Here is a 14,365-nt window from a genome sequence, read left to right as displayed (position 1 = left end):
AACAGAGGCAGACACAAAACCCTAACACTGTGCTATCAATAACTGGGGATCATTTACAGTGGACAAAGACATCTAGAAAGCAATCTGTCTGGCACGCACCAGGTGGTGAGAAATATTACACACCCTTGTCTAAATGTTATTAGCTCGGTGCGCTCAGTCACTCGCTGAGACAGTTTGACATGAAAGGCTAACCACATCCCACATGCAGGAAAATGAAATGGGAATACCAGCATTACCACAGGTTTCCAAATCCGGGCAGGGGAGAAGAATAAGAGATGAGCCAAACTTAACAGAGACATGAACTCATAAAAACCTCAGAGAGTCAGTGTGTTGAAGAAAAGACTGCAAGACATCACAGGACCAAAAGTACCACAACCAAAACATTAAAAAAAAAAAAAAAAAAAGGGGGGGACTCCAAATGGGTCTCAATCATTTATTAGGTCAGAGAAATAAATGTTACAGTTTATACATAAACAACTAATCTCACTGAAGGAGCAATTTGATTTGATATTAGTAAAAACCAGTGATAAGAGAAAGAAAGGAATAGCTAGCTTTACTGGAGGTGATATTAGAAGCTAAACAAAAAAAAAAAAAAAAAAAGTCCTCTTCATGACACAGGGATCTATACCTCCCATAGGCCATCACTTAGCTAGTGCTCCCCACCATCACTGACACATCATTAATACCGACACGGTGGTGAAATTGATCAAAAAGAATAAAATAAAACATGACTAAGGGGTAACTTTTCATCGAGATAGTGTTTTATGAACGCATCTATGCTGAGGAAATTCAAGACAAAGACTTTTGCTGTAAATGCAGCCTGAATGCTGATCTTTCTCTCGAAATGAAGAGTTACCATGGAAAGGACAAACAGTTTGTGCAACGGCCTGTTTTGGTTTTCCATGTGTGTGCATACAGACTGGTTACATTTTTTTACCATGGCAGACACAAGAGGGCCGAGCAGACGACGGAACTGGAGGGAAAAGACGGGAAAAATAACACGAGGAGCATACACCGGGGCCAGAACAGAGTGGTGTGTTGGAGCGACAGCGTACAAACACTAACCATCAGACTCGGGATGGGGGTGCTTTTTTAATTTTGGATTTGATAATTGTACAAGGGTAGGGGAAGAGGGAAGGTGCAGGGCAGTAAACCAGATTTCTGCACCCACTTCAAACAGTTGGAGCCACATATAGGATGGTGATGGGATCAGTAACATCTGCCATCTTATTTTACCGGTACCCAGGTCCCGGTTGAGTGTAGCCCTGGCCATAAGGGGGGCGGTTTCGGGCATAAGGGTTGGCAGCTCCAGGTGGAGGGGTGACAGTGTTGCCTGGAGGCGGGGTATATCCTGGGCGGGGCTGGAACCCTGAGCCGGGCTGGGAGTTGGGCGGCATGGTGTAGTTAGCAGGTTGGGAGGCCTGGGAGGTGTAGTTTTGTGGTGGGAATGCTCCTGGTGGGTACTGCTGGGTGCCCTGAGGTGGATGGGTCTGCTGCTGCTGCCCACCCTGGAATCCTGCTGCTGGCGCTGCACCAGGAGCTGGAGCCTGCGAGGAGGGAGGAGCATAGTTCTGGAACTGCTGCGGCGGCTGTGGAGGGGCTCCGGGCTGAGGGTTGTATCCAGCTGCAAGAGGGGAGAGAGAATCCTTAATTCTCTCCAGACATAAAAGAAATCGGCTACACAGAACAGCAGCTACCCGTTTATCTGCTAGCATCACTTTTAATCTTACCAGGGTACTGCATACCGTACTGCTGCTGAGGTGGGGCACCTGGCTGCTGAGGAGGGTATCCACCTGGAGCTTGGTATTGCTGGTACACTTGACCTGAAAAGGTGGGGATGATCATGATCAGTGCCAAAGAATTTAATTTTGTCCAACAGCAATATGACCACTGCCTATTGGATTTGTATCCTCATCACCAGCAAGCGTGGAGAAAATATTGGACTAAACAGTGATGTTTAACCTTTATACTACGAACACTGCAAGCTGGCTTTCAAATCAGCTTCATGGTTTTTTAAGAGTATCTTTTCAACAGCTAATTTTGGTGTAATAGTGTAATTCTAACCACCATTATCACCAGGCTACCTCCACAGACATTTGGGAGGATTAAAGATTACGATAGACCTCAGATAATTGGATGCAGTTACAACAGCTCGAAAGCCCCTTGGTTGCATCTACACTTGGCTTTTTTTGTTTTGTTTTTGAGAGCCAATATTATCTGATCCACCCCAGACACACGTGGGACTATCTTCACGGAAACACCTGTGCATTGGGATAGAATAACACACAACTCCTTTAATGAAAACAGCTGGAACCACTTTGATAGAAGTATCTGTTGTTAATCTCCCACAGAGACTGCTCTGTGGCACATTACAGTAAAATCTGTCTTCGAGCGAGAGAGAAAGATGCACGTGCAGGAGCAGGCATAAAATAAATAAATAAATGAATAACACTGCAGGCTTGGAGACATAACCCTGGATTTTTTGCAAGAAAGAAGACACGTCTGTGTTTGCAGACAGTGACTTCATGGGTTTGCACCGCCTACGGACAAATGAGGAGAATGATCAAGTCTAAAGGTCCAATCATCCCAATACTTTACTTTAAATAGTAATTCTTACGAGCCTTAACCTGAGCATCGTCATGCTACACCCTTTAATGCAGTCAGTAATCAGGAGTATATCTTTCATGACAGGGAAAGGTCTTCTTGTTATTGTTACTTTCATTTGCTCATTACATTTTCCATCGAATGCCTTAGAGTTCAGCAAATGTGCAAAAACTTGGCGAACAACTGTTCTCTCCCTTAACAAGGCCTAAATACTACTCCCAAATCTTTGGCCTGGCAAATAAGTAGGGTGACGACGCATGAAAAGCACAGCGAGAGAAGGCATAATGAAAGAGGGCTGGGTTCACTGGATTATTAAGTGCTGGTAAAAACTGGTGCTTATTTTCCACAGTTCTTAGAGAATCTACACCAAAGGAAAGCTCAAAGGAGATTTTAAGCACCTATCAGATTGTTCTGTACTGTCTGCATTCAAAAGTAAATCCATATATAACGACATGCTCCAGGCGAATTACTCCACAAAAAACACATTCCATACAGTACAAAGTAATGTCTGCTGGAATATTCAGCCTGAAAACTTTGGACTGGTTTGGGAGACACCTGACAGCTAAATGCTTAGAAAGACTAACTCTTTGATGTCTCTGTATAAACACCTCAGTGGTGTGGCAACCATGTGTTATCTTCTTACATGAATATTACATGTGTGGCGAGTCACGTGTGTGAAATTGGCTTCTCCTGTTCTCCTCGCCTGTAATCCATCATCAGAGTTATGTAACAGAGATGGAAAGATGCACGGCTGTCTGACCTCTCCAAGAGGTCAACCATCAGGGGTGAAAGATGTGATAGGTAGGCTGAAGAATTACTTTCACTTTGGCTGCAGGCCTGCTGACCTCTCCACTTGTCTTTAAGAGGAATAATGAGGTCCTATTTTTAAATAAACATTTCACATCGAACACACATCTGCCCATCTGATTAAGAGTCTCGTGTAACTGTTCTGAGTCACTGTTACATGCGCACGTGTTTACAGTTTCTTTCTTTCTTGCAAAGATGTAAAAGATTTTTGCCAAGTGTCCATCAAAGGATAGCGTAAAATCTTTACCATCTGCTTATGGATCTTGTTAGCAGAATTCTTATGGTAACAAGTAACCTAGGCTTGCATTAAAAGTGAGCTTGAGGCTACTTTTAAAAAAAAAGGCCACACATGCTCAGTTGGCATCTAGTCTCACAGATCACCGTTTTACAAACTCTTGTGCATTGACAGGCTGCTCTGATTTGCCTTGAGGCTTTTATACTAGTCTGCAACCGAGGACAGGAATAACGTGAGGGAAAGGGTTGACCGAAGGAAAAGAAGATGCCAACCTGCAGCATGCAGGTCATAAAGACAGGGTTTGGAAGATCATTTCTGCAGCTATTAAGAAGTTATTCTTTACTGATCTGTGGGAGCTTTCTACCTGCACAGCAAAGTTAGAGTGAATCATGGTTAAAGTTTGCTCAACTACGTGTGACGTGGTGAATGAATCTCTTATAACTACCTACATCCAGCATATAGCTACACAACATCTAAAACGTTTTTGTTTGATGCACCCACACATTAGGCCTTCAGTGACACAACAATACACTAAAGCCCCCTCATTACGTTTGCTTTGGTTAATAGCAGATTACTCATAGTATGTATGGAAGATTCTGACTTTAAAATGTTTGAACCAAACTAGAAACGGAGAACGACTTCAAAGGAAAAAGTCGTGGCTTGTTCTGAAACCAACACCTTTCGTTTACTTTGAACAACTGAGTGTCTTCTCTCCATGCTACTGGTGACCACAGCTACATATTGGCGACCAAAGCACTTGACTCCTCTCTTAATCTTCCTTTGACAAAAGGACAAAAAAAAAGAAAATCCTGATCTTTCTGTTCGGTCTTCTGAATAAAACATAGTGTGCTGCTGCTGCTGGCTAACCATCCCCACTCTTTCTCTTTTGGACCAGCTAAACTCTTATTATGTCCTCTGGATAGGTTCTGGTGCTCTAACCAGGCCAAACCGCAAACCACCAGCTAAATGGAAGTCATACAACTCGTGTGCTGATCTTCAGCATAGCAGGTGTGGTCAGGAGTCTGTGGAGTCACTGCTCAGAGTGAAAGTTACAGCTCTCACAGGGTGCAACGTGAGGCTATTTCGTTGCTCCACTGGCCTGCACATCCAGCTGAGCCAAACCACAAGCTAAAAAACAACCCAGCACAGTCACAGCAATAAGTGAAACGATACAAAATGCTTCACCTCTGTGGCTGCACCTGTCTGGCTGCCTTTTATAACAAAAAAAACAGGCCAGAAAGTGTTAGCTGAAAAGTTTGAATATGGAGTGAGAATGAGAACAAGACAGATTGGCATGTAAAACCAAATCCCCCTGAGAGCTTGATGCTAGAATGTAGTTCTGTTAACAAAATACTTCCCCCCCCCAAACAAACTGCCTGGTATGTTTTGTTCATTTGTCTTTATCAAGGATGATTCAGAGTTAAAGACTGCACCAGCTACGATAAGGCGCGCTGAAAGATGAATATTAATTACATGGGGATGCTCATGGTTACACTGTGTTTAAAATTAAACTAAATGTTAATTAGTCATTATAAAAAATATGCTATTTCAACTGCAGAATGGGTCTGATTGCCAAAAAAAACAAGGTCAGAGTAAATGCAATAATCAGTAATATGGGAAATGGAAAAAATGTATTATATGTCAATGTGAGGCACAGTACAGTCAACCTATGCAATGAAATCAGTGGGGCTCATTCACTAATGTGAGTGCAAAAAAAGATATAATAGTGTTATAGCCCCTATATTGCTTGTATAGGGCAAACAATAGTGATGCCCTATACAAGGTGTGCTTTCATTCTTGCTCAAGATCAGCTACATATGCATTACATGTGTGTAATCCAGCTCCAGCCCAGCCCTGAAACAGATAAGTGGTTAGGAGCTTCAGGCTGCAATAACTGGGCTAGTGAATGCTCCATCACCTGAGACAGTTAAAGCGCTTTTATCAAAGTACGACTTTAAACTGATCCATGATCACAAACGTGCACCAAGTGTCAAGAAAGTTTGTGGTTTCCATTTAGCCTGAACTGGTGACATGTAGGCAAAACCGTTGCTTATTAGAAGATGTTTAAAGAAAACAGCACATTAAAGGCTTTTCTTGGCTAAATATATTTCTTTTTTTATGTGCCTGTTTTTTGGTTTGTGTTGGAAAACTGTTAAATATGACAGAAATTAAATTACTTGTCATTTGTGCCTGCAGTGTACGTTGCTCCACTGTTGGATGTTATTCTAATCACCCACACAGCAGGGCCTCTGACACTCTGTGCTCTGAGGTAATTTTTGCTTTGTACAAACAAATTTGTGAAAGGAAAAGACTGATGAATTCCACATTTGTGTGTGAAACGCTCCTACACGCCATTTAAAGACAAATTTGTGCACACACACACACTGTGAATGAGGCCCAGTGTGCTCTTTTAAATTCAATCATATTTCTCTCCATTTGATCTGTTCTGATCCAAACAATCTTCCTCAATTCCATAAATTTCCACTAGCTCTGGTCTACTGTGTTTCTCTGGCAGGATGAAAGCTAAAAGCTTAGTGAGCTGCAATGGCAGCAGTAACAGCTGGTGCATCCTTCCTACTCTACATCTTTACTTATTGGTAGATTACACACACATAACTCAAATCAGTGAAGGTAGATTGAAAAATATTGTATTTAAACAAAGCAGTTAAAACACAATGTACATAATAAACTGACAACTGTGTGCATTTCCTTTAGCTTGGAAAACCTGCTATATCCTTTCTTCAGTTTCATTTTTTAGTCAGAACTACTCTTTGGAAAAGAAATACTCCTGGATGAGCTTTTGTCAACATATTAGCTCAGCAGGCAGTCGCATTTTTGTAAGGCTACTTTGGTGGCAAATTTGGAAAAACATTCTGTTTAACAGCACCACTGTAAAAAGTAATTGCTTAATCTGCCACACTGCAGGGCCTTTGACACCCCTGTGCTTATAAAGACATTATGTAACTGTGCTTACTTTTTTGGAGGACACATATCTCTGTCCAAGGATCTGTATGCTTTTTTTATTTGTGTATTTTCTACAGTAAGTGCGTGTGCACACATCTCACCATCCATGCCCGCTGGGGGTCCCTGCTGCACTCCAGCATATGGAGCCTGTGGCTGAGGGGGCACTCCTGGCTGAGGCGCTGCAGATGAGGAAGAAGCAATGCTGTCAGGGGTTCCTGAACGTTCCTCTGCTGCAACTGCTGGGGGAGCTGTACAAACGGCACACAAATGCACAGACGATCAGAAGAGACACAGATGCCTGATACAGAAACTAGACAATTAAATGAAATCAATTTTCAAAGATAGCATTTGCACTTCGGCTCTACCTGGGGCCTGGTCCTCGCTCAGGCCAAAAGAGGAGATGACATTCTTGTTGACCTCATCCTGGTTTTTTAATGGATCAAAGGCCGACATACTGGCTGCACTGACTGGAGTGGCCTGTTTCACTGTGGGGTCAGCTGTCACAACTTTTCCTTCACGCCCATCCACTGATTCTGGAAAGGGAAGAGGAAATGTGATGCTAAGACAACATTTTAGCTTGTTAAGATGCCATGGAGACAAAAGTGTAATAAAACGAATAAGGGTCTGGGTGTTTCTGACAAACTGCAAGTTTTCCAGATTACCCTTTTATATTTAACTCAGTTGATCCTTAAAGGCCCAAAACTATATGAGCATATTTGTTAAGAAGTAATGAGAAATATTTTAAAAACTTTTAATGTTGCAGCTTACAATATCAAAGCTTTGGTCGCAGCTATGATTAGTCGGAGAGACCTTGTTTTTGCTCAACATGTGCGCATATGTGGGCGCGATTGACCACACTCGGGCTGGACTGATCTAGCATGTAACAAATTTAGAGTCAAACTGCAGACAAATATTTGTTTAAAAAAAATAATTAAAAAAAGTGTTCAATTAATCCAACAGTTACGGACTCCAGTAAACCGTCTCAGTTTGGTGCCAATGTCTTTGCGGGATACAGCTCTTATAACTCCAACTACAATACTGTGGACTATGAACCACTTTTATTAGTTAAGGAGGTCACGCAGTCCACATTACCAAGATTATAGTGAGTCCCAGAGATCTAAAAGTAGAAACTATAACAAAAAGAATCACAGAACCACCCGGTTGTAGAGTTGCTAACGACTCAGTGAGTTGTTCATAATATGAATTCGTGTACATGTTTAATTGTTTTTTCTATGACTACACTATACTGCATTTGGCAATAGGCTTATATTATATAACAAGCTTATATATAGTCTATTGTGTGTGAGTGAGTGTGCTTACCACTGTCTGGGGCTGTAGCAGCCAGACCAGGCTCTGTCGGGGGCTCCAGGGTATCAAGGAGGTTGTTGACTTTATTCCTGAGCTCAATGAGCTCCCTGCGCAGGTACTTTACCTGACTGGACTCCAAAGGCCGCGGCTGACCATTAACTGCAGATAATAAGATGAAGAAATCAGAAAACGATAATTTATTTTGGTAATAAAGCAGATTAAAATCTTAGCACTTTTAAACTACAAAACTCCCACCGACTTTGTTAACTACCGAAACTGCATCTTATTCATTGTGATATCTTACTGTCTAGAACTCCTTGGTCATATAAATCATGGTTTGGATGATAATCGAGAGTAGAATATCTGGGTCAGAATGGACTCTAATGCAGCAGCTGAATCAAACAGCATTGGCTCACACTCTCAGAAACACCAAAGTTCCTCCAGACTTATTAATAAAACTGTTTATAAGGATTGACGCCTGACAATAAACTCATGTGGTGAACTTCACATTATGCACTGGACAGAAAATCACAATGGAAATAAATAATTAAAAAATGCCTGGCAGCTAAGAGGCCAGTCAAAATAGCTCAACACATAATGGTAAATTTAAAACTATCTGACTTCTGCACTCCAGTTGTTTGGAAGCCAATAAGGTATCTGCATGTTATGAGTGATGATCTTTTGGCTCCATAATCTAAATACCTGGGATTACTGGGATCATCTATCACATGGTTACTTCCACAAAGCCATTCACAACGGCTGCTGAGCTGAGCAGGAATCGCTGTCACCCCACCCTGACAGCCAAGCATTTAACTAAGAATAGAGCCGGGTTGTTGGCAATAAACTGAAACCTGCTAATCTGCAGGAAACATGTGACAAACCTCTTCAAAATAGTCAACTCTATATGCCCTGTACCACATCTTCTCACTGACCAAAGAGTGAAATTTCCACTGCAAAAGGAATGAACTGGACGTCGCTCCACATTCCTCTCTCACACAAGTTTCTCTGTCTGACTGAATAATGCTGAACAGAGACGGATGGGCTCATGAGGCACTGTGCTGAGACGCAGGCCGTCATGCGATTCCAGCTCCTCTCCCTGCCTCTGAATATCAACACATGTTGGACGGTGTAATTTCCACGTGAGGTCAAGACATGCGATTACGAGCCAGGGCTCTGTTTTGATTTGTAGGAACTTAAACAACTTTTTCTCTTTTTTTTGAGAAGAAAAAGAAACCCTTTCTGCTTCCAGCCTAATTATAGAGGCTACAGCAGGAGTGACTGAGAGCAGAGCACAGGAAACAACATCATGTTGTTAATACAGTTTAGACAGTAGAGAATGTGTGCTGATGCACTTCTAATGTTGTGAAAGAGTTTTTTAATGACAGATTTGATGCTGGTTTGCTATGGTTACGAGTCACACTTTTTCGCAGCTGTAAACACCCCAAAGTTTGACTTAAAGTAAGCTTAAGGTGGTACCCAATCATAACTATTCCAACATGTTCATTGGATATTTAACACACTTCAGTTCACATCGCTACTGAAAACTTACTGACTTTTCATTGCCCTGGAGCAACTTTTTCACAAAAAGTACTTATCGCAAAAACATATAGACAGTACTGCTACACAGTCCACTCAGATGAGACATGCCTTCCTGTCTACAATTCAGTGAGCAAGCACGCAGTTGACACTGAAGCACAATCAGGTTCTCCAAGCTTCAAATATTTGTTGGTTGTTACGGTCCAATCTCCAGAGCCCAGAAACAGTATTGGTATGCTGTTTCTAAACTGACAAAACTCCAACACTATTTAGTTACAGCCAGGAAAGACAATCCTCTAAAACACAAGCCAAACACTGGACACAGTGTTGTGTTAACAGAATAACAAAACACCCGTACTGTAAAAATGCCTCCCCAGAAAGTTTGATTAGTGAAAGAATCAACTTAAAATTTCACAGGCTCAGAATATTTCTTCTCTTACCTCCTAACATTAATATACAGCTTTGCTGTGACTGAAAGAAAAATAAATCTGAAAATGTGGCATATCTGATCATATACATTTCAGTCAGCAAGGATTATCAATACACTTCAGTATAAGCAAAAGTGTACCTTTTTTCCTTAGACATAAGAATAATTAACTGATGGCCTATTTTAAAAAATGCATTTTTATTTGTAGTGTTTCATTATGGATTTAAAAACATTTTTTTCCATGCATTCATCGATTTCTACTACTAATCTGAGTTAACGGTCTAAGACCTCTCTATCCAGTTCTTCAAGGGGGCACTGTGGTGTTCTCAAGCAAAGCAAGGGCCATCATCTCTTCAGCATGTCCTAGGATCTTCTACCAGTTGGGCATGCTGGAAACACCTCAGAGGCATCCTAAAAAGAGACTGAGCCCCTCACCCCACCACTAAGGGAGGGAACCCATTTTGAACACTTCTATCTGCAGTCTCATCCTTTCAATCACCATCCAAAGCAAGTGGCAATAGTGGAGGGTGGGAATATAGATCGACTATTACGATTGTAAAATATTAAATATTACAAATAAAATGTATAATTTAAATCTTAAGCCTCCTATTAACCACAAACCTGTAAACAATGAGGCTAAAACGTGTACGGCAAAAGCATGGTCGACACAGCCAGGCTTTCTTAAACCTAAAACTCTGATCCTTCTGCTTCAGAGAGGAATAACAGCTAAATCATACTCTGAGCTTGATGTTTGGGAAAAAAATAATTAGGAAAATTACAATGCACACAGCTGATTTGAAATTTAGAACTCTGAACATAACCTGCTTAAGGTTATGTGTTCAGCATATTTACTATAGTGATATATTATAGCAAAATAGCCAAGGGCCCTGTGATAGGCTGGCAACATGTCCAGGGTGAGCCCTGCCTGTTGCCTGCTTGTAGCACTGCACTGAAAAAGGGATGGATGGATGTAGCCAAGTTAAAACAAAAAGAGAAAAGAAAGAATAAACTCACAAACAAAACAAACTCGCCTAAGCCCATTAATCTCAATGTTGAGTACACCTCTTTGATCAAAGTCCACTTTTTTACCATTTCACTTATCTTAATCATACTTTGGGAAAACTAACATACTAAGTCCTAAAAAAATCCCAGAAATTTCATCACAATGTTTTTACTACTGACAGCAACAAGGCCCGAATAACATGTTAGGGTGAGGCATATTGGCTAGTCAGGTAACTGATTATTCAACGAGTTACACCTGCTGAGCTACTGAATGACTGTGGAATTATCTGGGCGGGGCAATGGTTTAGCCCAACAGGTTGAGGTGGCGACGCATAAGCTATAAGGTCTTTGCAGAGGCTCTGGTTCGAACCTGCTCCAAGCTATTTTCTGTCCAGAATAACTGGTACAAAATACACACATCTACTACCTGTCATAGTTTTGTTTGTTAAATCGGTGCTAAGAAACAGCGATTCCAAAACAAATTAGTCAGAAGGGAGTGTAGATCATTTTCATTTGGACAGTAACGAGCTGAGGTTTGCTGTGTGGAAAAATAAGCTAGACTGCCCTCCAGTGACTGGCTGCTGTAACAGCTGAAGTAAGAGACTAAACATCTACAGCCTTGAATTCGTCAAGGCAAAAAACACGCATATAGTCCATAAGAAGAAATGTGTTAATTTCTTACCAAACAAAGTCAGTTTGAGTATTCTACTACACTGGATGGCGAATGAGAGGTCAGAGCTGTCAAAAATGGTAATGAGGTCATCATCTGTAAACAGGAAATGGGGACAAAAGATGATTAGCTGTACAGCAAATTGTCACTTTCAAAGAAAATATGCTGAGATTACCATCATGAAGTACACTTGTTACCAGAGGATGACCGGACCCTCACAGGCCTTTTCTGTGTCCTGACTCACCTTCATCCTTGTATTTGATAGTGACCTCGTCGTTACTCTGCAGCTTTCCCCTGAAGACACGCTGCATCATGAGCACCAGCTCATCATAGGTAATGTCTTCATTATGGATGGGAATGCGTCGGATGTCGTCACCCAACTGGGCTTTGATGATCAGCTTCCCGCTCAGGTCCAGCTGGCCGTTCATGGTGCCGTCTGACCTCTTCTGCTCCCAGCACTTGACAAAGGTAGAAGAGAGGTGTTCACACTTTCAGTGCAGCCCTGAACTCTTCTAGGCATTACCCAACAGGGAGTGACACACAGTCACACTGAACACTGGCCACTCTTTAACCTTCCAGCTCCTTAGTACAAAGTAGGGTTGTATAATTACTCAAATTTGATTTGCAATTACGATTTATTCTACAGTTTTTAGTGATTATCAAAGGCTAATTCAGATAAAATAATTATTGCGCCACATTATATTTTTATTTCCTTTTAACCCTCTTAAATGATTCTCTGCTGGGAAACTATCCAGAAACTTCCCAAACTGCATGTGTAAACAGAGCTGGCGTGAAAAGCAAAACATATCACACACCAAGGCAGTTTATTTGCATTAATTTTTATGATCTCTTCTCTGCAGGGTTCAAATGGAAATTTATTGAAAATGCTAGGATAGCAGGAGCAGGCTAAAAACAGTAACATGGAAAAATGTGTCATAACATTTTTTTTTTTAACTTTGTGAACATAAGAGCGCAAAAACTACTTAGGAGGTATGCATACTGCAGTGCCAGGGCACCACTAGTCAGCAAAATGGCATTCACAGCAACATGTATGTCTAGCTTATAGAACAGAATATATAATTATTAGTTAAGCCCTTTTTAAAACTAGGTCAGAATAAGTAGGTCAACAGTATAGCGCTTTTTCAAGTCACAACCAGTCATCCACCCATTCACACACTGGTGATGGCCACAGCCACCCTGGGGCGTACTGACAGAGGTGAGGCTGCCAGACACTGGGCCCTTTGATCACCACCAGTAGGCAACGGGCAAAGTGTCTTGCCCAAGGACTCGAACCGGCAACCTTCCGATTACAAGGCGAACTCCCAACTCTTGAGCCACGATCGAGCCATAACAGCTGCTGTGAGAACAGTCCTATGATTACATTAATATGCCGAAATTAACAGCTTGTCTTCACTGTCACAAAGCTCTCTTAATGTTGACTGAGGCCTTTTTGAAATTACACACAGAACAGGAGCGCTCCTCCCTTGACTTAAATGAAAACCATGTCACTCCAGAGTCTAAGGGTCAAACATCTTCATGTGAGGTGGCACCGGCTATAGAATAACAGACCTCCTTGTAGACTTTGACCCAAAATATCATCTCTTCTGATAGGAGAAAAAAGCTTTCAAAGACATTTGGCGAATCATATAAATGATTACAAAGTAATCGCAAATTAAAACCCATTTTACTCATATCATTCCGGTAAAACAGATATTTCTTTGGGGGGAGGGGGGTATGTAATAAGAGGCCTGCACTCATTAAACAAGGTGGGGTTTACACACTGTGTTAAGTTAACGTAAACCTCATCGTTCGTGTACAGTCACGAGTTGGATTAACTCTGACGTTATCTCCTGATGTTGTAAGCTCAGCAATATACTCTTTCTGTCCGGGCCAGATGAGTAATTGGCTGGATGCTAGGGATTGGGTGGTAGCTAACGTTTAGCGTACAGTAACATTTAATGAGTACGACTGGGGAAAAAATTAAACCGAAACGGAGTCTATCAAGTTAATTTCTAGAGCTCTGGAAACAAATCTTAAAATATCACAGAAGCGAAAGTAAAACTTTTATATAACGGCAAAAGTCGCAGTTATCTATCAGTGGCCCATCAACAAACAGGACTGACTGCTAACGCTTATTAGGCCGTTTCACCACTGCCATTGCAGTGTTTACTGTATACGTTACGTACACTTAAAAAAAATGAATAATCTGTTTAATTTCCTGATGTATATCTGAAAAAGCTGGAATAATAACACTTAGCTTTTCCTATATGACAATGAGTCGTCAACAAGCCGTTTCCTGTGTAACTTATAACAGCTCTACCTATAATAGAGCTAGGTAAGAAGGTATAAACTGATAATTTCCCTACTTCACCTTACATAGACTCGATCAGATCATTAATTGACGAATCTTTTGTTAAACAACTCCCTCTGTATCAGTCTCGACACCTGTTTGGACGAGCTAGTGTAGCGTTAGCTCCCTGCGTAGCTAGCTAGCACCACAACAGTCCGTAATAGAAACTGCTTTGTAGTTAAATTATAACATAACTCGAAGTAATGTTTATACCTGAACCAGACGACTTGACCACGATGTATTTCACGGGTTTCCCCAAACCGTGAAAATCTAATCTATTAGCTAGCCTAGCTAGACCCGGGCAGCAGCATCAGGAAGTGTCCTCCAGACTGTCAACGTCAACCAGTACGTGGCATTCAGTGTGCGCAGCCGCAGACCGACTGGAACAAAGTGCGTTGAGAGCCTTCACAGAATTTCAGCCATCACCTTGAGCAGCGTTTATTTATTTACCTTTTGAACACC

At 41.5% G+C, this 14,365-nt stretch overlaps 1 protein-coding gene across 1 annotated transcript; it reads right to left on the bottom strand.

Annotated features, from left to right (window-relative positions):
• Positions 1-419: 419 nt before the first annotated feature.
• Positions 420-14,250, bottom strand: tfg (trafficking from ER to golgi regulator). Its single transcript, XM_040005808.1, has 8 exons — positions 14,117-14,250; positions 11,798-12,011; positions 11,566-11,649; positions 7,931-8,077; positions 6,976-7,143; positions 6,712-6,858; positions 1,731-1,823; positions 420-1,624 (listed from the first exon to the last, which is right to left on the bottom strand). Exons 2-8 carry the CDS (start codon positions 11,979-11,981, stop codon positions 1,233-1,235), a joined length of 1,215 nt encoding a protein of 404 aa, XP_039861742.1. The 5' UTR covers positions 11,982-12,011; positions 14,117-14,250; the 3' UTR covers positions 420-1,232.
• Positions 14,251-14,365: the final 115 nt, after the last annotated feature.

This window comes from Simochromis diagramma, unplaced genomic scaffold (assembly GCF_900408965.1).
Source record: "Simochromis diagramma unplaced genomic scaffold, fSimDia1.1 OVJJ01000501.1, whole genome shotgun sequence".
Classification (NCBI taxonomy): Eukaryota; Metazoa; Chordata; class Actinopteri; order Cichliformes; family Cichlidae; genus Simochromis; species Simochromis diagramma.
The sequence above is the reverse complement of the archived record's forward strand: the minus strand, read 5'-3'. Positions and strand labels throughout refer to the sequence as shown.